Source organism: Lampris incognitus, chromosome 18, assembly GCF_029633865.1.
Source record: "Lampris incognitus isolate fLamInc1 chromosome 18, fLamInc1.hap2, whole genome shotgun sequence".
NCBI lineage: Eukaryota > Metazoa > Chordata > Actinopteri > Lampriformes > Lampridae > Lampris > Lampris incognitus.
In genome coordinates, this window is record NC_079228.1 from 36,948,552 (window position 1) to 36,974,466 (window position 25,915).

A 25,915-nucleotide genomic window follows, 5' to 3' on the forward strand; every position below is an offset into this window, starting at 1 on the left:
TGTCTCTGGTCTCTGTCTTTCTCTCTGGTCTCTGTCTCTGGTCTCTGTCTTTCTCTCTCGCTCTCTCTCGCTGGTCTCTCTCTCTCTCTCTCGCTCTCTCTCTGGTCTCTGTCTTTCTCTCTGGTCTCTCTCTCTGGTCTCTCTCTCTCTTGCTCTCTCTCTGGTCTCTGTCTTTCTCTCTGGTCTCTGTCTCTGGTCTCTGTCTTTCTCTCTGGTCTCTCTCTCTCTTGCTCTCTCTCTGGTCTCTGTCTTTCTCTCTGGTCTCTCTCTCTGGTCTCTGTCTTTCTCTCTGGTCTCTGTCTCTGGTCTCTGTCTTTCTCTCTGGTCTCTCTCGCTGGTCTCTCTCTCTCTCTCTCTCGCTCTCTCTCTGGTCTCTGTCTTTCTCTCTCGCTCTCTCTCGCTGGTCTCTCTCTCTCTCTCGCTCTCTCTCTGGTCTCTGTCTTTCTCTCTGGTCTCTCTCTCTGGTCTCTCTCTCTCTTGCTCTCTCTCTGGTCTCTGTCTTTCTCTCTGGTCTCTCTCTCTGGTCTCTGTCTTTCTCTCTGGTCTCTGTCTCTGGTCTCTGTCTTTCTCTCTGGTCCCTGTCTCTGGTCTCTGTCTTTCTCTCTCGCTCTCTCTCGCTGGTCTCTCTCTCTCTCTCTCGCTCTCTCTCTGGTCTCTGTCTTTCTCTCTGGTCTCTCTCTCTGGTCTCTCTCTCTCTTGCTCTCTCTCGGGTCTCTGTCTTTCTCTCTGGTCTCTCTCTCTGGTCTCTGTCTTTCTCTCTGGTCTCTCTCTCTCTGGTCTCTCTCTCTCATCTCAACAGGTTCAAATTTCATGTGGTATAGTGGCTTTACTTTATGCAGCCCGTATTAATGTGAAATATTTACCTTAATATTCAATAAAAGATTGAAAAGTTAAGTTCTCTCTCTTTCTCTGGTCTCTGTGTCTGTGTCTGTCTCTCTGGTCTCTGTCTCTCTCTCTCTCTCTCTAGTCTCTCTGTCTCTCTCCCTCTTTCTCTTATGTTCTCTTTGTTCTCTCTCTCTCTCTCTCTCTGTTTTCTCATCTCTCACAGTTTTAGGTCTTCTCTCTGGCTGTCTCCTAATCACTCCATTTCTGTCACCACTTCATTCTCTGCCTTTTTATCAGTTCACAAATGAGGCTTTTTCTCCGCGCTTCTTTTCTCACCCTTGTCTCTCGTCTCTGTCTTTCTCTTTATATCTATCTATCTATCTATCTATCTATCTATCTATCTATCTAGCTAGCTAGCTAGCTAGCTAGCTAGCTAGCTATCTATCTATCTAGCTATATATGATAGATGTAGGAAAAAAAACTTTAATGCATTCCAGTACAGGCTTGCACTCATCAGCTGCCAGTCTGATTCAACAAAGAAGAACACAGTCAGTAAATATTACGTTGCCCCGCGTCGCGCCCCTAATTTCGGTGGACGGCAACCAATGGGGATAGAAAACATTTGAAATATTACAACCAATGGGATACGTAGTTACGATGCACAGCAACCAATGATGGGGTAGAAAACATTACAACCAATGGGGTAAGGGGGTTGGGGCTTGTTTTGAAAAAGCCAGGATTTAAAGGGCCAGGGCACTGCTGAACTAGCATACATTTAAAATATAACAAGGTAACGTCAAATGGGGTAATTTACGCATATCATATAGTGGGGTGGTGTTGGGGCACAGTTGGAAGGGCAGGCAGTTAAAATATAAAAATACGACATCTAATAAATGTCATGTGCATCATCTAATGAGGTGGGGTAATAAAGACATTATTTTATTTGTAGTGACAAAGCAGATGTTTTTTTCTGTGTCTACAGCTGAGCTGATGGCCAATTCATTTCTACTGTTCAAGGTCCACCTTGTATGTCATTTCTTTAATCAGACAGTACAAGCCCATTTCATGCTACATGCAATCATCAGCTGTCAATAGAGCTAAACAGCAAAAAACATAACACACACACACATATAAGTTTTAAGCTATTCAAATATGCTGATGACATGGCTTTTGTTGGTGTTTTCTATAAGAATGACGTTGGCTCTGATTGCTTTGCCCTGGTTTCCAAGCTAGAACACTGGTGCAAATCCAGCTCCTTGCTAATCAATGCTGGAAAAATGAACGAGCTTATTTGAAACCATGTAGACCCAAGCCCAATGCTTGCACTTTGTGATCAATCTGTGGAAGTTGTCTACTGTTTCAAGTATCTAGAAGTATCGGTTCCATTGTAGGTCTAGTTAATGGTCACGGTAATTTGCATATGATACTGATCCTTGTTTTTGGTCATTATGCCACTGTATTGTTTATATGGGCGGGGACACCTGCCGTCAGTTGAGACTGAAGAGGTCACTTAGATGAGTGTGGAAACGCTTCTCTCAATAAATGTTGCCTCTAGATGAACCGAAGTGATTGGCTGCCTATAGAGACCATGTATTGATCTGGATGCAATGTGATCACTGTAAGCAGTTTCCGCCGTATATAAATGTGCATGGTGGTAAACTTGTACTTTAATGTGTAGATTGTGGTAATGAATTTCCTCAAGCAGGCCAATAACTGATAATCTATCTGTCATGTGGTGTGACTACATGTGCCCCCACAAACCACCGAGGTACTTATGTCAATCACCTCCCTGCAGCAGAACGCAACCACTGTGGAGTTAGAAAACAACGAGACAGGAGACGTGAGAGTAGACGTAGTCGAGGTAGTTTACTAGCTCCAACTTAGCATGTCATACATTCGACAACGACACTGAACTCTGAACCGGAAGCGGAAGTACATTATCTGACCCCTCGCCTCTTCCCTTAAAGGTACACCGTCCTCTTAGGTGAATGTCTCTAGTTATATAGATGTGGGTCACCACACCACCATATTTTTCCTATGTCCTAAATAGAGAAACACACCAAAACCCCTTGAACACTCATCTCTAACAAGGTGTCGGACCTGAAATGCTTTTGACTCTTGACTTCGCATCTTTCTTTTCCATTGCTTTTTTTTATCTTAGGTTTATTTATTTCATTTCCCCTGACAGCAAGGATGCGTGTTAATTCATGTGAGTCTCATCCAGCTGGGTAATTTCTACATTTAGAGCTCGGCAATGGGTCGGCTTCTCGTTTGTTTGCCAGCTGTCCTCGTTGAACGTCAAGTGGCCTCATCAAAACACCACCAAACAAACAGAAAATAACAATGGAGGATTAGCTCGTGTCCTGTGGGAGTGTCTCTGTGCAAAAATACTTTCTGCCCCGATTATGTCCTCTGTCAAATGGCACCGCTTTCCTCTTTGTCCTTGAGCTAATCTCTGGCAAATGGAGCTGTCAAGGAAGATCTGCTTTTTTGCTGCCACTGACTGGGAGTCCTTGGATTTTCACTTTGTGTTCCTATGAACTTTTCTTTTGGTATAAAGTATTAAACCCTACCATCCAGACAGCTGGATACAGTCCCATCCCAGTTAAACCACAGCCTGCTACTTGTGACCACTAGGAATGGCCTGTTATGACCATCGTCTTCCAACTGGTAATAATGGTCAACACTGTCCATCCGCAGTCTGCTATTAAACTGTTCCATTGACAAGATTCAGTAGTATGGACCAAACCAGCAACAAGATGGATTTAAATGATTTAATAAACAAAAATGAGGCATCCGGGTTGGCAACGTCCCAACACAGGGATCACCGATTCGAATCCCCGCGTTACCTCGGGCTAGGTTGGGCATCCCTACAGACACAATTGGTCGTATCTGCAGGTGGGAAGCCAGATATGGGTATGTGTCCTGGTCTTTGCACTAGCACCTCCTTTGGTAGGTCAGGATGCATTTTCAGGGGGGGGGGGACTGGGGGGAACAGCGTAATTTTCTCCTTCGCTGCTCCACCTTTCCTTTCCTTCTAACCATCCATTTCAATGGGCGACTTGTCTAAAATGTTATCGGCAGAGAAGTAGGTAGAAGGTTGCTATGTGCATCGCCGAGAGATGTGATGACATATTAGGCGCTTGCACCCTTGCGCTGGGGACACTGTGGTGAGGGTGAGTTGAGCCTCCTGATGCATGAATCCTGACTCATTCCTGCTTGCTATATTATTGCTGGTGAAGTTGCCTGTTCCTCGCAGGGTAAAATGACACTCGGGCCACCGAGAAATGTCCCAGTGCTCCCGATGGGCTGTCTGCATGTGCTTGCTGGACTGACTTGCTTCCCGAATGGCTTTTAGACTACAAACAGCGGGGTCTCAGGCGTGGAGGGGGTGGGGAAGGTTTCGGCTTCTGTTGCTTGGTCAGTTGGCACGGGCTGGTGGAGATGAAGTCCATACTCGAGTGGACGGAAGATGTCGGTCGTATGATGAAGTAGTAGCTCGATGTTGCGTGGTCTCGGTTCTGACACGGAATACTAGAGCAGAAGGGGCGGAGAGGGTTCGATGGGAATTTATAGAAAGGCTGGAAGTAGCATGGTTGAGGCCATGTCCTGCTCACGAAACTTTGACAGATAAGCTTCAATTGAAGATTAGTCCTTTTGCAAAAAGACAACAGTTGTAAAGTTTCTAGATCGTGATCTTGATGAGTCTTGCCTGGTTCTCTAGCATATAAACAACACACACACACACACACACACACACACACACACAGCCCTATAGCAATCATTTGGGGAGAGGGATTTGAACCAGCAGTCTTCTCTTGCCCCGTTAAATATTCAATACTTCTGACCAGTTTTATTTCCTCGTGATTTTTTTTTCTTCTTCACAAAACTGAAGCATTTCTTTCTTGTCCTATCAGTCAAAATGCCTTGTTGTGGTAGTCCCACTTATTAACAAATCACTTTATTGTCACAAAGGCGCTCCTCCATTCAGTTTTGGGCCTGGTACTGTTGAAGTTAGCAGTATTTCTGCCGTTCTCCACCCACGAGGCTCTGCAGGATCACATCAGGGCTAAATCACAGTGACACGGAACCTCCCAACCACAGAAAGGGCAAAAAAAAATACACAAGTTATTTCAAAAACGTTCCTGCTGATGTTGCTGAAGCTCATGATGTTCTCCCCTGCAGTAAACGCCATTCATCCAGTCCTCATCCATTCATCCAGCCCTCATCCATTCATCCAGTCTTCATCCATTCATCCAGTCCTCATCCATTCATCCAGCCCTCATCCATTCATCCAGTCTTCAGCCATTCATCCAGCCCTCATCCATTCATCCAGTCCTCATCTATTCATCCAGTCTTCATCTAATCATCCAGTCCTCATCCATTCATCCAGTCCTCATCTGTTCATCCAGTCCTCATCCATTCATCCAGTCTTCATCCATTCATCCAGTCTTCATCCATTCATCCAGTCTTCATCTATTCATCCAGTCCTCATCCATTCATCCAGTCCTCATCCATTCACCCAGTCCTCATCTATTCATCCAGTCTTCATCCATTCATCCAGTCCTCATCGATTCATCCAGTCCTCATCCATTCATCCAGTCTTCATCCATTCATCCAGTCTTCATCCATTCATCCAGTCCTCATCGATCCATCCAGTCTCCCATGCGGGTTAAAGTAAATGTCAGGATTAATTTACAGCCTCGGTTTGACCCGTGTGGGGAGAATGGCATGTGGCTGAGATGACAGCCGGCTGGTGGGGTTTGAAACATGAAGGAGGCTCCTCAGGAATCTGCAGCTGCATCCAAACCAGCTCCTCCTCCTCCTCCTCCTCCTCCTTTCATGTTTCTTCAAGAGATCTGATGCTGTCGGTTATTAGCTTGAGGTGACAGTTGTCTTCTGTCTTCACTACGTATCTAATGCTGGGATTCGGCCAACGTTTTTTTTTTTATGTCTTTGCAAGAATAACAAACGTAGTCTTGATAATTTACAGCAAACTGGCATAGCCATAGGTCCACGTACCTTTAAATAGTCCGATTTTAAAATAGTCTGGGATTTACAGGTGACTTTTCAGGTGAAAAGTATTTCACCTCAAACTTCAAGGTGAAAAGTATTTTACCTCAACGTTGAAGGTGAAAAGTATTTCACCTCAAAGTTTAAGGTGAAAAGTATTTTACCTCAATGTTGAAGGTGAAAAGTATTTTACCTCAAAGTTTAAGGTGAAAAGTATTTTACCTCAAAGTTTAAGGTGAAAAGTATTTTACCTCGAAGTTTAAGGTGAAAAGTATTTTACCTCAAAGTTTAAGGTGAAAAGTATTTTACCTCAAAGTTTAAGGTGAAAAGTATTTAACCTCAAAGTTTAAGGTGAAAAGTATTTTACCTCAAAGTTTAAGGTGAAAAGTATTTTACCTCAACGTTGAAGATGAAAAGTATTTCACCTCAAAGTTTAAGGTGAAAAGTATTTCACCTCAACGTTGAAGATGAAAAGTATTTCACCTCAAAGTTTAAGGTGAAAAGTATTTTACCTCAAAATTTAAGGTGAAAAGTATTTTACCTCAAAGTTTAAGGTGAAAAGTATTTTACCTCAACGTTGAAGGTGAAAAGTATTTTACCTCAACGTTGAAGGTGAAAAGTATTTTACCTCAACGTTGAAGATGAAAAGTATTTTACCTCAAAGTTTAAGGTGAAAAGTATTTTACCTCAACGTTCTAGGTGAAAAGTATTCAAGTCTTAGCGTTTTCAGTTTTTACCGATTTTCACTGAAAAATAACCCAGATTTTCCCCCGGATTTTATGTTTCCGCGGCTCCAAAAGTTGTTCCTGTTCATGTGAGGTTATGTAACAGTATCCTCTTATGGTGAAATTCGGCATGCTGGATGGCTTTGAAAAGTAAAAACTGAAAACGCTGAGCCTTGAAAGTATTTTACGCCAAAGTCTAAGGTGAAAAGTATTTCACCTCAAAGTTTAAGGTGAAAAGTATTTCACCTCAAAATTTAAGGTGAAAAGTATTTTACCTCAAAAATTTAAGGTGAAAAGTATTTCACCTCAAAATTTAAGGTGAATGGTATTTTACCTCAAAATTTAAGGTGAAAAGTATTTTACCTCAAAAATTTAAGGTGAAAAGTATTTCACCTCAAAATTTAAGGTGAAAAGTATTTTACCTCAAAATTTAAGGTGAATGGTATTTTACCTTGAAAGTTGCCTGCCTTTAGTAAACTATCTTCAGCCGCCTCAGACACTTAATGGCTTGATGCCTTACATCAACCCCAGATAAAGGCAAAGAACACACACACACACACACACACACACACACACACACACACACACACACACACACACACACACACACACACACTGCAAAAAAAGAGACAAGCTTATAAATGTATTTTATCTTGTATTTACATCTCATAATGACTATTTAATTTAAGTGACGAAGAAGGACAGGATTAGGAGCGAGTATATTAGAGGGACAGCTCAGGTTGGACGGTTTGGAGACAAAGCAGGAGAGGCAAGATGGAGGTGGTTTGGACATGTGTGGAGGAGAGATGCTGGGTATACTGGGAGAAGGATGCTGAATATGGAGCTGCCAGGGAAGAGGAGAAGAGGAAGGCCAAAGAGGAGGTTTTGGTGTGACAGAGGAAGATGCAGAGGACAGGAGGAGATGGAAACAGACGATCCACTGTGGCGCCCCCTAGCGGGAGCGGCTGGAAATAGTTGTAGTAGTTGGTGTGATGATATCCTGATGTTTTGTCTTTGCAGTTTGTCCAGAATCTGAAAAGCAACAAGTCGGGAAGCTGCACCCCTGAAGATGAAGAACCCTCATGTCTCCTCTGTCAGAGAGGCGGTTATTTCACAGACGTGTTCCTGCATTATCTTCCACGCACTACCTACCTGCTTGCTGCAGCTCTTCTTCTTCTGCAGCCACGGTAGCTACCACTGTGTTGTGTACTAATGCAGGGCGGGTCAAGACAAATACGTGAGGGAGGACTTCTACGGTGGCTACCGTTGAAACCAGTGTACACTAGGGGGGAGAATCTCCCGGAATCTCACGATTCGGTTGGATTTCGATTCTTGGGGTCGCGATTCGATTCAGAGTTGATTTTCGATTCAGAAGGATTCCTGATTCAAAACCGATTCTGTAGATTTGGTACACAGGGGTGCTAATTCCAGGATCTATTCAGGATTCTTTTGAAATGAAGCAGGCGGTGGATTGTGTTATTTATTTACTATTTTGCCCATTCAAGGATAGGCTGGGAGTTTGGTCAAGCGGTGCAGTGTGCGTTGGCTGTATGTCAATGCTGCAGGAGGTTGCTGCTCCACTTCTTTCAACACTGGGTGATGGCTTATGATGTGAGACCTAACGTTTGTAGTGTTCCCCAAATACTTAACTTTCCTTTTGCAGATCTTGCATATTGAAAGAGTCGTGTCAAGCTCCTTCTTCCCCGGGGGATTGTAAAAGCCAAGGTGCGCCCAAAAAGCTCGCCTTTGGCGATGACGGGACTGGCGGAGTTCGTTGCTGCTCCACTTTTAGAAAGGCTACCAAGAGCTAACGTTAGCAGTGACGGACTAGCCACTGCCGTGCATGGCAAGTCAACATTGCTGGCAGCGAGGAGGCTACTTAAGACTGGGGGGGGGGGGTTTAAAACTCGATTTCTGGAATTTGTGACTCTATTCAGAATCGCAGAAGATTCTGAATTGGGCGGTTTGGAGACAAAGCAGGAGAGGCCAGATTGAAGAGGAGAAGAGGAAGGGCATGCAGGTGGCTGGTGTGACAGAGGAAGATGCAGAGGACAGGAAGAGATCGGAACAGATGATCCGCTGTGGCGACCCCGAACAGGAGCAGCCGAAAGTAGTAGTAGTAGTAGTAGTAGTAGATTCAGAATCGTAGAGGATAAGAATGGCGATTCTTACATGAATCCAACCCCCCTCCCCACCCCCACCGCTAGCATAAAAGCAGGATCTCTCCATCGAACAAATATGAATGCAAGATATGTAAGTCTGGTGTGCTTACAGTGGGTAGTGTGGACTGTACCATCAGAATATATTCAGCAGGGTTGAGGTGAACTGAGTTTCCAGTGTCTGTTGCGTCTGAAGTGGTGCAATCACAGGGCGATGAACTTTTGACTTGGAGGTTTGTAAATTAGGACAGAGGGAGCCCAAGGTGCAGCGGGGGTGACCTTTGACACGGCAGGTATGGCAAGTATTGGCCTCGCCGTTGGTTTCCCCCTCCATTTCCCCTCTAGCGGCTACCGTGGTTACCTTGACTCTGACCTCAACTTGACCCTTCGACCTGTGCAGCGGCAGACGTGCCGGAGGCGTGCGTTCAGTCCCGCGTTGTGAAACGCTTCATTCCTGTGATGCGTTCCCCTCCCGCTGCCTCAGCCTCTCATGGGCAAAGGATTATGGGGAATGAGATCTCAGTGAGTCTAACGCTGTCCAAAAGTGGCTAGGGTGTCTTTAAGAAGCATTTATAGGAAAAAAAAAGAAGTATTTTCTCTCTGAGGAGACAGTTTGTCTGTCAAAATGATAAGGCTGTGGTTCGTTCCAGTCTGCCTAAATCCATCCCCCATAATTCAGAGGCTGTAGAGTTAAATTCTTTACATTGACTCAAGCCAAACTAGGATAGGACCGATCACAATCCCAGTGGCAATGAGGAAATCCTGATTAGCAGATGCTCTGTGGGCGTCCACGCCGTCTCCTCTCCCTGTCAGAGCAGAAACAAAAGCAGACAGATGAAGGGTGAAGTCTTCGTCTTCCTCCTGATTCACATCCTATTTACGCTGGTCTCATCTTTATTATCTGTCTATTATTATCTATCATCTATTTACACTGTTCTCATCTTTATTATCTATCTATTATCTATTTACACTGGTCTCATCTTTATTATCTATCTGTTATCATCTATCTATTATCTATTTACACTGGTCTCATCTTTATTATCTATAGATTATCTATTTACACTGGTCTCATCTTTATTATCTATCTGTTGTCATCTATTTATTATCTATTTACACTGGTCTCATCTTTATTATCTATCTGTTATCATCTATCTATTATCTATTTACACTGGTCTCATCTTTATTATCTATCTGTTATCATCTATCTATTATCTATTTACACTGGTCTCATCTTTATTATCTATATATTATCTATTTACACTGGTCTCATCTTTATTATCTATCTGTTGTCATCTATCTATTATCTATTTACACTGATCTCATCTTTATTATCTATCTGTTATCATCTATCTTTTATCTGTTTAGACTGGTCTCATCTTTATTATCTATCTGTTATCATCTATCTATTATCTATTTACACTGGTCTCATCTTTATTATCTATAGATTATCTATTTACACTGGTCTCATCTTTATTATCTATCTGTTGTCATCTATCTATTATCTATTTACACTGGTCTCATCTTCATTATCTATCTGTTATCATCTATCTTTTATCTGTTTAGACTGGTCTCATCTTTATTATCTATTTACACTGGTCTGATCTCTCACATGGCAGCAGCACCCTGAGATTCACTGTCAGCTCTCTGTCTCTCTCTCGCTGTCTATCTCTCTGTCTGTCTGTCTGTCTGTCTCTTTGTCTCTCTCACTCTGTCATGCTCGCTCTGTCTGTCGCTCTCTCTCTCTCTCTGTCGCTGTCTGTCTGTCTGTCTGTCTCTGTCTATCTCCCTCTCGCTCTGTCACGCTCTCTCTCTCCATCTGTTTCTCGTTCTCTCTCTCTGTCTGTCTGTCTCTCGTTCTGTCTCTTTCTGTCTCGCTCTCTCGCTGTCTCTCTCTGTCTGTCTGTCTCTGTCTCTCTCTGTCTCTCTGTCTCTCTATTTCTTTTTGAAGTAAAGTTGGTTTCATCTTTAGTGATACAGAACAATTTGGACATGAGGAAACTCAACGTGGATCCTAATAAAATAAAATAAAATAACATAAAAGCAAAATAAGCCATATGGTCGTATGGTCTCTCTGTCTGTCTCTTGCCAGCTGTCTGTCTAGGTGCTGGTTGGTCCACAGGGCCACTATTCAAACAAAACAATACAAAACCCCAGTGAGGAACCAGCAGTTTTCTCTCAGTCCTCTGAAGCACCGGCTCGGTTTCCCCGTTCACACAGAGAGCCTCACCGCCACGTGTTGTCTGAGTTTTTCATCCATCACCATAACTTCTAGATGTTCTCCAAGTCAGATGGCTCCACAGGAGTTATCTCGGGTATCCACAGTGAGACGAATGACTTTCTGTAGCCTTGTTTCTCTGTCTTCTGTTCTGTCTTTATTGGAAAGTGTTTTCTAACTTTTCTTCATGGGATGGACCACACCAATAGAGGTTATAACATTATTAACGTTATTACTTTCATTGTCATTATTGCTTATATTAGCTGTAGTAGTGGTATTATCGGCATACATACCGTGCACTGTACTCGAGAAGAAATGAAACCAATTGCAGATTTTTTCTGGTGAAAAGCATGAAAACTACCAAACCAGCAGACGGAGGGACAGAAGGTTTTTGTGACTGACAAAGTAAAAACACAAAGTTACTGAAATACCTTCTGTACGTACTAATGTTCACGTTTTCCTTTTTACGGCCTTTCGCGGTTGTCGGTCCACAGCGACAGACGGCTCCTGTTTTACAGCCAGAACAAATATGTCAGCCGCAACCAACGGTAGAGAACGCACGGTGGGACTCTACAGTTAAATACATCTCAGCTACTCCTTAGGAGCCGATACTTCAGCGGCTGGCCAGGCCTCGTATTAGATCCCAGCTCTCAGATCCTCTGCTAAGTCAGAAGGTTGACATTCCGACACTGTAGAGACTTGTAACCAAGCAGTGATGGACTTGATGGTCTCTGTCAATGATGAATGAAACAACTTGAAAAAAAAACGCCCTTCCCTCCCTGAGATGTGGCAACGTGCTGCGGCCTGCTAGAAACATTCTCTTATACATCTGGAGGATCAGAAATTGAATGCAGCCGGGAATAGAAGCGGGTCTGAGGTATTACGGTATGAGTTTGATACCCAGCCAAGTATGTGTCACTTCTGTTTGTTTGTCTTAATTGAAAGAGAGCAAAAGGTAGAAGATCCATGCCCGTGTACATCTTCAGGATGGATGCTCCTGTCTCTGCCACACCTTTGTCTGACTCCCAGTGTCAATACAAACCGTCCAGGATTGGTTTGATAATCATTACTGTCTATTGGCTGTGTGAGTGAGATGTTTTCTTGTGTTTTACCTGAATTTATCCTTCGGGGGATTGCTGAACATGTAAGTGCTTTATAAGTTCTGTCCTGCACTTTCACATTCAAACAGGTCCCCACATTCACACGTGGGAGCTGACTAGTATAACCACAGTGTTCGTCTGTTGGTAACTGGGATCTGACCAGTACAACCATAGTGTTCTTAGGCTTAGACTGCTTTTATTTTTCATGGCCTCATATGTATGTCTCATACATACAAGGGAACAAAATTACGTTTCACACGGGCCACAGTGCCACATGAAAACAAACAACACGAACGACACAGCAAACAGACTGGAGGTGTAGGAAAGCCCTCGCTTACTCGTCTGTTACTCGGCACAGCTGCCTCACGCCGGCTTTACTCGTGGGTGACTTAATTAGTCTTGCATAATGAATGGCCTGTCGTTTGGACTTAGACTTAAGACTGCTTTAATTTGTCATGGCCTCGTGTCGCATGCATACAGGGGAACAAAATTACATTTCACACGGACCACAGTGCCCCATAAACACAAATAACCCACAATAAATAGTACAGACAAAAAGTGCGTTAAAAACAAAAATTACTTCACAGACCTAAACATCACAAGCACACCTGACACGGACGGTGAGTGAGAAGGTCAAATAGTCACTTTGTGGAAGGTCTCAGTGTTCAGGCTGTTGAGGAACCTCACAGCCTGAGGAATGAAACTGCTGCATAGTCTGGTGGAGGCAGCACGGATGCTGCGGTGCCTCCCGTTAGAGGGTCGGAGGGTGAAGTGGATGTGGGGAGAGTGGGTGGAGTCCTTCACGATGCTGAGAGCCTTCCGGGTGCACCGTGCCTCATAGATTGCCTGGCTGGATGGGAGAGCAGTTCCTATGATCTTTCCAGCTGTCTTCACTATCCGCTGTAGGGATTTGCGGTCGGAGGCCTTGCAGTTCCCACACCAGACGGTGATACAGCTGGTCAGAATGCTCTCTGTGGGGCCTCTGTAGAATGTAATGAGGATGGGTGGGGGGAGACTCGGCTTCTTCAGCCGCCGTAGGAAGTGAAGACACTGCTGGGCCTTCTTGAAGAGCGTAGTGACGTGAGGACCAGGAGAGGTCCTCGATGTGAACTCCTAGGAAGTTAGCACTGCTGACTCGCTCCACATCCATACCATTGATGGTCAGAGGGGTATGGTGGGCGCTGGTCTTTCTAAAGTCAATAATAACCTCCTTAGTTTTCTCTATATTTAGGGAGTGGTTGTTGTTGTTGCATCTCGCCGCCAACTGACCCACCTCCGCTCTGTATGATGATTTGTCGTCATTGCGGATGAGACCTACCACTGTTGTATCATCAGCAAACTTTAAAATGAGGTTGGAGGTAGATGATGCTGTGCAGCCGTGAATCAGCAGAGTGAATGAGAGTGGACTGAGGACATAGCCCTGTGGAGCGCCGGTGCTCAGTGTGATGATCCTGGAGGTGATCGTGTCAATTTGTACTGACTGTGGCCTCACCGGGAGTAATTCCAGCACCCAGTTGTAGAGGGACGTGTTAAGGTCCAGCTGGCTCAGCTTTTCTTTCAGGTGTTGTGGTATGATTGTGTTAAAAGCTGTTGGTCTGTTGATTACTGGGATCTGACCAGTACAACTACTGTGTTCTGTTTGTCACTGAGCCACTCCACAAGGGCACTTGATAGCTAGGTGCCTTGCTCAAGAGCAGCAAAGTGGTAGTTTTTGAAGAAGTAAAAATTGTCATTCATATCCCTCCTAAAGATGAAGTTTGTTAGTTTATTATAACAGATGAAGAGATAAATGTACTGAAACTGTATTGTGGTTTTTAGGGTGGTCATTATGCATGCGTTGTGGTGATGAGCAGAACTTCGGAGATCTAAACTTCCAGTCTGGTCACACAGAACCAAGTAGATTACTAACTGGTATTAAAACAGATCACTGGAAGCAAGGTCACTTCGTTTTTCCATTTATAGGTAAAGTGTCCGTTTTCTTCTCATCGGCCATACACTCAAGGAACAAGGAAGACCACAAACTACCGCAGACAAGACAAAAGAAGAACCCAGATCTCTGCAAGAATGAGGAAACATTTGAAAACGTGGAAACAGATCGGGGATAAAAATGTCACCATCCACGAATTCTGGAATATTTTACCACTTTCCTGTTTACTAAATTCCACAACACTTTCCCATTTCTACACTTCCGAGTTACAGTTTTCGCTTGTATTAGTTTGAATAAAGTGATGAAATGCGATTTTCAAAAAGTGGCTTATGGCACAAAGGTAGGCTAAAAAAGACATTGAAAATAGGTCCTCAAATAACCGGTGTCTGACGCTACTGACTATTTTACCAAAGCCTTTTGGAATCTCCAACTGTGCAACTGACATTCGTACAGCCCCAGAAAGTCAGGCCTGGTCTTTACTGTTAACTTCACCTTTTTTTTTCTTCTTTACTACCGTGGTCTTCATTCCAGCAATGACAGATGAAGATCAGGGGCATGTTGAAAAGTCTTCTAAGAGTCAAGCTTTCATTATTCATCTTTTTTCTCTTGCCAGGTTCACCAGGTTCCCCCCCAGATCGCCATCAAAGTTCCCAGCCTCTCTTCCCAAACTGTGTTGGTTTTCCCAGGAGGAGTTTGATGGCGCATCATGAAGTAGAAAATGGCTGTTGTCTAAATGTGTTCCACTCCGCCCTCCGTTGTAGACTCACGTTCCTAAATTAACTGCTGTTGTCCTCATTAAGAGTCTGGTCTGTTTTATTACGCAGTAAACTACTGACACAAACAACAGAGTGTGGTGTGTTTTTTCCTCTCTCCTCCAGGGTGTGATTATGTGCGTTGAGTTGAATTACAATCAGCAGAGCTCTGGGACACAAGCTGCACATCAAACTGGCCCACTTTCACACCGGTGCTGTGTTGTCCGCTGTGTAGAAGCTGCGGTTTACACGTCTTGTGTACGACCCCCAGCAGCTTCCCCTGACTCACACAGTGGAACGTAGTCTTTTGTTTAAGCTGTTATCCCACATGGCACTTGTGACGTGTGCTCCAGCAGCTGCCACAGCTGAAGTTCGTCTTTGGCAAGTCGTTTTAGCTTTTAATCGCTTGTTTTGATATCAGACATTCGATTTTCACTCGTGAAAATATCAATTTTTGAGTTAGAATTATCCAATCTGGCAATTAGAATGGGTTATGAATCCATTTTAACCAATAAAAATGCCAATTGTTGATGTCAGGAACTCAATTTAATGCATGGCAGAAAGTAAATATTACCTAGTTAAAATGCCATCTGCTTATTAGAAATTATACTGTAATAAATTATAGTATATGATATATATAATAATATATAATATATTATTATGTATTATATGTATATATTATTGGCATCCGGGTAGTGTAGCAGTCTACCAACATGGGGATTGCCGGTTTGAATCCCAGTGTTACCTCCAGCTTGGTCTTGCATCCCTACAGACACAATTGGCTGTGGGTGGGAAGCCGGATGTGGGTATGTGTCCTGGTCGCTGCACTAGCACCTCCTCTGGTTGGTCAGGGCACCTGTTCAGGGGGGAGGGGGAACTACGTCCCCCTGGTGAAACTCCTCACTGTCAGGTGAAAATAAGTGGCTGGCGACTTCATATGTATCAGAGGAGGCATGTGGTAGTCTGCAGCCCTCCCCGGATCAGCAGAAGGGATGGAGCAGCGACCGAGATGGCTCGGAAGAGTGGGGTAATTGGATGGGTACAATTAGGGGAGAAAAAAATTTACATTTCTGATACCGACATGTGATTGTGTTTCTTGATCTCAAAAATGTGAGTTTCTGATATCAGCGATAACATTTCAAATACCAACAAGTTAAATCTGGCCAGTTGAAATAGAATTTTTCAACTGGCATATCAAAATTAAAAAGATTAAAAACTGAAATGGATTACTATATTCTCTCCAGACAGACACTTTCCACCCACTTGCCTGGTAGTTTCCCTCAGACTCACTTGGGTTTACAACAAGTGAAACCACAGTGAGTCGACTCTATAGAGAGTGATGGGGCGTCCACCTTGCTGCTGCATGCATGTTCTCTACTGTCTGAAGGACTCGAATAAGCTCTTCAGTGCTTCATACAAACACTTTGTCTTGGTCGACCTGTGCCTGTTCAGCAGAGGAGAGGTTTTTGTGTAAGACTCCGGCCATCGCCGACATCGTCATTCTGGTGGACGGCTCGTGGAGCATGGGTCGCATCAACTTCCGGCTGGTCCGAATGTTCCTGGAGAATCTGGTCAAGGCCTTCACCGTGGAGATCGACAAAACCAGAATCGGTGAGGATTTTTTAGGTGGCGTTTGTCTTGATATCGACGTAGTATCGGATCGGTTGCTTCATGACGTGATTTAGCTGCTGAACCCAAGGCAGAAACTCCATATGTGATGGCCTGGTTTACAGCCAGGTACTTTGTATTTATTACAACCTTTGATGAGCTCCCTTTGGAAAAATAAAGTGATTCTTTACCTTCTTATTCTGAAACGAATTGTAGGTTTCATCCTTCTCGCACATATCTCTAATTCATATGGATGCTTTTTGTGTGTCCAGGTCTGGCTCAGTACAGTGGAGACCCCAGGATAGAGTGGCACCTGAATGCTTACACCACTAAGGATGCTGTGATCGATGCAGTGAAGAACCTGCCTTACAAAGGAGGAAACACACTCACAGGTATGACGGGAATCAAACTCGCAACCGCAACTCTGCAACATTTTATCGTGGTTATTAATCGATAACCATCGTTTTGACTAATCTACAGTAATAATTGATTTGCATTTAGATTAAATCATATTGTTTATCTTAGCTGGCAGCAATCGTTCCCTACTCCGGTCCTCTGCCCCTCAGTGCTGCTGATTCTCTAGCCTGCCAGGTAGTTCATTACACTCACCTGTGTTGCTTTGTCTAAAACCTCCCTCATTAGATGACAAGAACCCCTGGTGGAATAGAGACCCAACAGTACAGTGTTTGTAGTGGTACATTAGCACCGTACATCTACTACTGTTACTTTCAGCTGCTACCGTTAGGGGGCGCCACAGCGGATCATCCGTTTCCATCTCTTCCTGTCCTCTGCATCTTCCTCTGTCACACCAGCCACCGGCATGTCCTCTCTCACCACATCCATAAACCTCCTATTTGGCCTCCCTCTTCTCCTCAGCAACCTTCTTCCAATATACCCAGCATCTCTCCTCCACACATGTCCAAACCATCTCCCATCTTGCCTCTCTTCCTTTGTCTCCAAACCGTCCAACCTGAGCTGTCCCTCTGATATACTCGTTCCTAATCCTGTCCTTCTTCATCACTCCCAATGGAAATCTTATCATCTTCACCTCTGCCACCTCCAACTCCACCTCCTGTCTTTTCATCAGTGCCACCGTCTCGAAACCATATAACATAGCTGGTCTCACAACCATCTTGTAAACCTTCCCTTTAACTCTTGCTGGTACCCTTCTGTCACAAATCACTCCTGACACTCTTCTCCACCCACTCCACCCTGCCTGCACCCTCTTCTTTACCTCTCTTCTGCACTCCCCATTACTTTGGACAGTTGACCCCAAGTATTTAAACTCATCCACCTTTGTCACTTCTACTCCTTGCATCCTCACCATTCCACCGTCCTCCCTCTCATTCACGCTTATGTATTCTGTCTTGCTCCTACTGACTTTCATTCCTCTTCTCTCCAGTGCATACCTCCACCTCTCCAGGCTCTCCTCAACCTGCTCTCTCCTCTTGCTACAGATCACAATGTCATCCGCAAACATCATAGTCCATGGAGACTCCTGCCTGATCTCATCCGTCAAACTGTCCATCACCATTTCAAACAAGAAAGGGCTCAGAGCCGATCCTTGATGTAATCTGATTTATGATCTACATGTTTGATTTGGCAAAGATTTTACGCCGGATGCCCTTCCTGATGCAACCCTCCCCATTTATCCGGGCTTGGGACTGGCAATAAGAATGCACTGGCTTGTGCATCCTGAGTGGCTAGGTTACAGTAGCACCGTACATAATCTATGTATTTTTGTAACAGCGTATGAGGGATTGAAACCCCTCACACTGGCAGTATTATTGCCATGCTCCTCACATCAGATCTACCTGCCTTGATCTCCAGGTTTGGCTCTGACCTATATTCTGGAGAACAGCTTCAAACCAGAGTCCGGCTCCAGAGCCGGCGTTCCCAAGATCGGAATCCTCATCACAGATGGGAAGTCCCAGGATGATGTCATTCCTCCTGCCCAGAGCCTGAGGAATGCTGGGATTGAGCTATTTGCCATTGGTAAGACATACTAACTGTGATTTAACACAGTTTTGCTGTTTTAGACCCAGTTAGTGTTATTTTAGATAATAAATTGGAACTGACTGTGCCAAGGGCAATTCTATCATTAACCTACAATTTGATGGTTCAATTTCTGTTTGGTAAACCCCCCCCAAAAAACCTAAGTATTAAATAACTTGATTTTTTTATGGTGTACAGTCTTCAAGGTACCCCTTTTTTCTTGTGTCTCATTACACCCCATCTCGGAGGATGTCTCCTATTTTATCGCAGACTGCGGCATTCTTTTATTTCTATTTCGCTCAATTTTCCAGACTTGAAATATACTCTTACGAGTAAATCTCACATTTCAGACAAATGCCTGCCGTGACCAAGTCGCGGTTAAATTCCTTACACTCACTCCCTTTAAAGTATTGCCGTATGCCTTCTGTTCAAATTGTCATCATTCAGAAACACGTGTACAAACATCACTAGGTCCTGAGTCATTAAATTACCAATAGAACTTTTATGGAATATTAACTCCATCTTGCTTTCACACATGAGCCTGACCTGTGAAATCACTGCATAATTTACAGATTAGGCTGCATGTGTGAACGGGGTTTCATTGACAGCTATTGCAATAATGATAAGGCCAGTGTTGTTTGAGCAATCTCCAGAGATCCATTCAAAATTAACCAGTGTCACAAGTGCCGTTGTGCCAGCACCTTCCCTACTGCCAAACACAAAAATATGGTTGAACCTGAGTTTTAGCTAGTGTGTGTGGAAGCTGAATGGGAACCCTGGGGGCCATGTGCAGGTATGTGTCCTGGAAAATGAACCAGTTATCTCCCCCTCCTCCCTTCTATCCTGGTTCACCAACATCTCATTCCCCTACTAGGTGTTAAGAACGCCGATGAGAATGAGTTGAAGGCCATCGCCTCTCCGCCAGAGCAGACTCATGTGTACAACGTAGCTGACTTCAGCGTGATGAACGATATCGTTGAGGGCCTCACCAGGGCCATCTGTGACCGTGTGGAGCAGCTTGACAAGGCCCTCAAAGGTCTGGACCACTTTCACTAAAACAAGAAGTTTTGATAAAGCACTCATACTGGTCAAGGGTATATACGTATATATACCGTCTTTGATGGAATTATGGGAACAGTAGTGTTGGAACAGCCCTCCAGCTGCAGTAGAGTACCACTGGCAGCAACAACATCCATACTGAAAGACATCCTTTTTGGTCAGCAATACTTGAGCATTGTCTGAGAAATTAAAATACTGGACATACAAAAACAAGAAACAAGAAACATCACTAGCTAGCTGCCTGGCTAGCACATTGTTGGCATAGCAACAATGAAGCATTCCTAGCTATGCTTTATGGGGATTATCAGCATTTTTGGAACGTAGCCTTGACCGCTCGCCTAAAATTCGGCATCATGGGAAATTTCCATAAACTGTGGCAAGTGGTGGCTTACCAGAAATTGGAGGTGGTTGCTGTGTGATGTGGTAACCATAAAGCTAGCCAGCCATCCACTGTTTATTTTTTGCTACATTTGTTTATAAAGTATCTTTCAGACAGAACACTTTCAGTAGTAGATTTTATTTCCAGCCTCCCTTCCTTCCCTGCTTCTCTCCTTGTTTACTTTCCTCTCCTTGCTCCCACCTTCCCTCTCTTCTCTCTCTTTCCCTTCCTGCTTCGTCTGATTTCCCTTAACTCTCTCTCTCTATTCTCTCTCCTCTCTTTGTCAGGTGACACCAGCCCCCCATCCACCACCGTTGCTCCTCCCCGTGACCTTGTGACTTCTGATATCACAGCTCGTAGTTTTCGGGTGACGTGGACCCATGCCCCCGGCCTGGTGGAGAAGTACCGGGTGGTATTTTACCCGGCTAGTGGAGGACAGCCTGAGGAAAAGGTAAACTCTAAATTAGTGGGCTGTCTCGGTTTTCTCTCAATGGATGGACGTTTAAGAGATTAACTACAAATCTGTTTTTTGGGGGGGGTTTTTGGCCAGGCATTTGGTCCCTAATCAATTCTGTTGGTGCTGTATTGGAAAGGCACAGTGGTTAGCGAGGTTGCCTCACAGCAAGAAGGTCCTGGGCTTGAACCCCGGGGTAGTCCAACCTTGGGGGTCATCCTCTGTGTGGAGTTTGCATGTCCTCCCCGTGTCTGCGTGGGTTTCCTCCGGGTGCTCCGGTTTCCTTCCACAGTCCAAAGACATGTAGGTTAGGTGACTCGGCCATACTAAATTGTTCCTAGGTGTGAATGTGTTGGCCCTGTGGGATGGCCTGGTGGCCTGTCCAGGGTGTCTCCCCACCTGCCGCCCAGTGACTGCTGGGATAGGCTCCAGCATCCCGCAACCCCAATTGGGATAAGCAGCTTGGATAATGGATCCATTATCCCTTATCCAAATCAGAGAGATGAAGAAAGTAGACAGGAGTACAAGGAGACGCAGCGTAAAGCGAAGAGAGAGGTGGCAAAAGCAAAAGAAAAGGCGTATGGTGAGTTGTATGAGAGGTTGGACACTAAGGAAGGAGAAAAGGACTCGTACCGATTGGCTAAACAGAGGGACCGAGATGGTAAGGATGTACAGCAGGTTAGGGTGATCAAGGATAGAGACGGAAATGTGTTGACAAGTGAGGAGAGTGTGCTGAGAAGGTGGAAGGAGTATTTTGAGGGGCTGATGAATGAAGAAAATGAGAGCGAGACAGAGAAGGTTGGATGATGTGGGGATAGTGAATCAGGAAGTGCGATGGATTAGCAAGGAGGAAGTGAGGGCAGCTATGAAGAGGATGACGAGTGGAAAGGCAGTTGGTCCTGATGACATACCTGTGGAGGCATGGAGGTGTTTAGGAGAGATGGCAGTGGGGTTTTTAACTACATTGTTTAACACACTCTTGGAAAGTGGGAGGATGCCTGAGGAGTGGAGAAGAAGCATACTGGTACCGATTTTCAAGAACAAGGGCGATGTGCAGAACTGCAGCAACTACAGAGATATAAAGTTGATCAGCCACAGCATGAAGATATGGGAAAGAGTAATAGAAGCTAGGTTAAGAGGAGAGGTGATGATCAGCTAGCAGCAGTATGGTTTCATGCCACGAAAGAGCACCACAGATGTGACGTTTGCTTTGAGAATGGTGATGGAGAAGTATAGAGAAGGCCAGAAGGAGTTACATTGTGCCTTTAGAGAAAGCATACAACAAGGTGCCGAGAGAGGCGGTGTGGTATTGTATGAGGAAGTTGGGAGTTGCGGAGAAGTATGTAGGGGTGGTGCAGGATATGTATGAGGGAAGTGTGACAGTGGTGAGGTGTGTGGTTTGAATGACAGGTGGGTTCAAGGTGGAGGTGGGATTACATCAAGGATCAGCTCTGAGCCCTTTCTTGTTTGCAATGGTGATGGACAGGTTGACAGACAAGATCAGGCAGGAGTCTCCGTGGATGATGATGTTTGCAGATGACATTGTGATCTGTAGCAATAGTAGGGTGCAGGTTGAGGAGAGCCTGGAGAGGTGGAGGTATGCACTGGAGAGAAGAGGAATGAAAGTCAGTAGGAGCAAGACGGAATACCTATGCGTGAATGAGAGGGAGGACGGCAGAATGATCAGGATGCAAGGAGTAGAGGTGACGAAGGCATATGAGTTTAAATACTTGGGGTCAACTGTCCAAAGTAATGGGGAGTGCAGAAGAGAGGTGAAGAAGAGAGTGCAGGCAGGGTGGAGTGGGTGGAGAAGAGTGTCAGGAGTGATTTGTGACAGAAGGGTACCAGCAAGAGTTAAAGGGAAGGTTTACAATATGGTAGTGAGACCAGCTATGTTATATGGTTTGGAGACAGTGGCACTGATGAAAAGACAGGAGGTGGAGCTGGAGGTGGCAGAGTTGAAGATGATAAGATTTTCACCGGGAGTGATGAAGAAGGACAGGATTAGGAACGATTATATTAGAGGGACAGCTCAGGTTGGACAGTTTGGAGACAAAGCAAGAGAGGCAAGACTGAGATGGTTTGGACATGTGTGGAGGAGAGATGCTGGGTATATTGGGAGAACGATGCTGAACATGGAGCTGCCAGGGAAGAGGAAAAGAGGAAGGCCAAAGAGGAGGTTTATGGATGCGGTGAGGGAGGACATGCAGGTGGCTGGTGTGACAGAGGAAGATGCAGAAGACAGGTAGAGATGGAAACGGATGATCTGCTGTGGCGCCCCCTAATGGGAGCAGCCAAAAGTAGTAGTAGTAGTAGATAACTTGAAAAATGAATAGGCTGAAGCCCAGGGCTCATCATTGCCTGTCTTATATGAGCCTTAAAATAAACCAGAATGTCAGCAGTACAAAGGGAAGGAAAAACAGTACAATACAATACAAAAAACAATATTTACTCTAAATGGTAATCCTTAATTATTGTACATTTTAAAGATTTTTGAAACTCAACAGAGAGCTAGACAATTTCAACTCGTCACTAAGACCATTTCAAAGCTTGACTCCCAAAACTGAAAGACATCTGTATTTTACATCGGTTCTCACTTTGCATGTCTCAAAGATACACAACCGTCTTAAATTATAATTTTCTTCTCATAATTACAAAAACGTTTGATGCAAACAGGAAGGCAGCACGGTGGCCCAGTGGTTAGCGCTGTCGCCTCACAGCAAGAAGGTCCTGGGTTCAAACCCCTGGCTGTCTCAGGTCCTTTCTGTGTGGAGTTGGCATGTTCTCCCGTGTCTGCGTGGGTTTCCTCCGGGTGCTCCGGTTTCCTCCCACCATCAAAGAGACATGCATGTTAGGGTTAATACTCCTGTCTGTGCCCCTGAGCAAGGCAATGGAAAGAAGAACTGGAGTTGGTCCCCGAGCTCTGCAGCTGCCCACTGCTCCTATACAGGGATTAATAAAGTACATCTTAAATCTTGAGGCTTTTACTTCTAGCTTGAAGTATTTCCAATGTTTTTGAGTGCACAATATCTAAGAATTACAAGGTGCAGGACCCTCTGAGTAATGGATCAGTAGATTCACGGTAACAAGCTTTATTTCTTCTGCTTCCGCTTCCGGTGTGGGAAGATGGCAGCACGAATTCACGTTTGCAGCATCCTCACCTAGTACCGGTGTGGGTAAGATGGCGGCGTGAACTTATGTTTGCGGCGGCCTCACCCTTTATCGTCCATGCAGTGTCTTTGTCCACGTCTCCGTCTCCGTTTTTTTGTCTTCATTTGATGGCTGGGAGAGTTGGCGCTGGACCGGAGCTTGTTCTGCTGCGTCTTGTGGGCCCAGGGACCACGGCCCCTGCCCGGAGCTGCACCCAAAGAGGAAACGCCGAGGGCGGTCTGACAGGATGTGGAAGCGGGGCAGGCTAAACTAACTGCTAGCCCATGCAGACTGGCAGTTCCGATCACACTGAGGGCGGTCTGGCGGCGGCCTCGCCTAGCGTTGACTGTGGTGTTTTTGGTGTCGTTGTGTGGAGTGCGGGGAGGTGTGTCGAAGGTGTCCGGCTGGGAGAGCTGGCGTTGGATCGGCTGGGGGGGCCTGATCTGCTGCATCTGGTGGGCCCAGGGACCACGTCCCTGCCTGGAGCTGCGTCCGAGGAGGAAACACTGAGGGTGGTCTGACAGGACGTGGAAGCGGGGCAGGCTAAGCTAACTGCTAGCCCATGCAGACCGGCAGTTCCAACAGTCCTCCTGCCGTTCGCGCTCTTGGACAGTGAATTATTTATTTATTGGATATGTTGGATATACGTGTTCTTACAGTTTTAGGAAACGTGTTCTTGTCTTTGTGTCGACTGCTGTGGGCTTGGCGAAGCGATATTTCGTTTCATTTCATGTGTGCAGGTGCATGGAATGAAATGACAAATAAAGGGTCCCGATTCCTGGTTGTTATTCTAATAGCTCAAACATAACAACACAAGCGCACAAGCGCACATTTACCAGGTAGAAGAAGTAAGAGCACAACACACTTTTGAGAAGAAATGACCAAAATCTCAAGTGTAGATGCGAAATGGCGCCCGCACTTCTCTTCCACCTCTTGGAAGTCGTCGGCCTGTGTGACAGCGGGAGATAAATACGAGACCTTCCAACCCAGTTCACCCGGTTTTGTTGTGTTTCTTTAAGGTGGTCCAAGGAACGGAGAACTCGGTGTTGCTGAATTACCTCAACTCCCTGACGGAGTACCAGGTGGCCGTGTTCGCCGTCTACCGCAGCTCGGCCAGCGAGGCGCTGAGGGGGAGCGCTACCACATGTAAGTCTGACAGGAGAGGGGAGGAGGAGAGGAGGAAGATGAGACGGGAAAAAAACATTCCTTAATTCACCTAGCTCTTCCCCATCAAACCTGACTTTCCATCTCCCCCGACGGAGGAGGAAGGGCACCCCGAACTCTGCCTGTCTTAGTGCCCTGCTCTACCTGTTGAATTTCAGAGGACCAATCAGAATTGTCTCCACTGTAAAGTAAATTAATATACAGGATTTATTGGAATACGCAGCTTTATTCCTGGTCTTCCAACTGAATTACACTTTATTTTCAGTCGCACCTCCTCTGGCGTTCCGGGGAGGGCTGCAGACTACCACATGCCTCCTCCGATACATGTGGAGTCACCAGCCGCTTCTTTTCACCTGACAGTGAGGAGTTTCACCAGGGGGACGTAGCACGTGGGAGGATCACGCTGTTCCCCCCTCCCCCCCGAACAGGCGCCCCCGACCGACCACAGGAGGCGCTAGTGCAGAGACCGGGACACGTACCCACGTCCGGCTTCCCACCCGCAGACACGGGTGGGGACGCCCGACCGAGCCGACGGTAACACGGGGATTCGAACCGGCGACCCCCGTCTTGGTAAGCAACGGAATAGACCGCTAGGCTACCCGGACCGTTTTAGTCGTTTTAATGTTAGTTTTAGCCAAGGGAAGCAAAGTAGTTTTACCCAACAACACTCTTCTGGTCTAATTCTAAATAAACACAGTTAAGTGACTCTAGTTGTGTTGTTTCCCACCGATTGCCGTTCCACACGGCTGTGTGACAGCAGTGACGTAGTTACACACTACGTCTACACCCAGCCGTCAGCATGCTCTGCCCAGACTGGGCAAGTTGATCATTGGGTTATGAAATTCCCATGACTCATTGGGCCAGTTGTCTGCTTCTAACATGAATGTTGTTACATTTCATCACAGTTTTTGTGAACAAAGGGGAATTTTTATGCGGTCGTCCTTGTTGTCGTTATGGAAAAGTGTCGTCGGCGAACGTTTTTTACGATGCTTTTCGTCATTCGAAACTAAAACCGCTTTTCACCCGGTCCCGGCGAAAATATTGAAACACATCTGGATCTGGTCTTAAAATACTCGCAAGTGATCTGTACCCGTTATGCAGCCGTGCCCTCCTCTTTTAGTACTGTCCAGACTGGCTGTAGTTCTACATCCTTCACTCCGAGACGGATTACCCGAACACCCAAAAACGTGCACCACCAACCCCGCCGCCTCCTAGGGAGCGCACAGCGGAGGGAAGCCTAAAATAAACCACACGTTAATTCCCCCGTCCTCCGGTCTCCGACAGGACTGTCTGTGGGCCAGTTTCATTCTAATTCCGCAGCTCCAAACCCCGATCCTGGTCTCTGGAAGCAACCGATCCGGAGCCCCGGAGGAGTCGCCGGCCCGGCGTA

General features: G+C 45.5%; 1 protein-coding gene across 1 annotated transcript in view; it reads left to right on the forward strand.

The window, feature by feature from the left end:
- LOC130128443 (collagen alpha-1(XIV) chain) overlaps positions 1–25,915 on the forward strand; it is a 192,702-nt gene that overhangs the window by 52,895 nt on the left and 113,892 nt on the right. Inside the window, 6 exon segments of the mRNA XM_056298052.1 lie at positions 16,169–16,327; positions 16,597–16,716; positions 18,155–18,319; positions 19,194–19,355; positions 20,045–20,208; positions 24,381–24,507. Of these exon segments, the coding sequence (XP_056154027.1) occupies positions 16,169–16,327; positions 16,597–16,716; positions 18,155–18,319; positions 19,194–19,355; positions 20,045–20,208; positions 24,381–24,507 (897 nt within the window).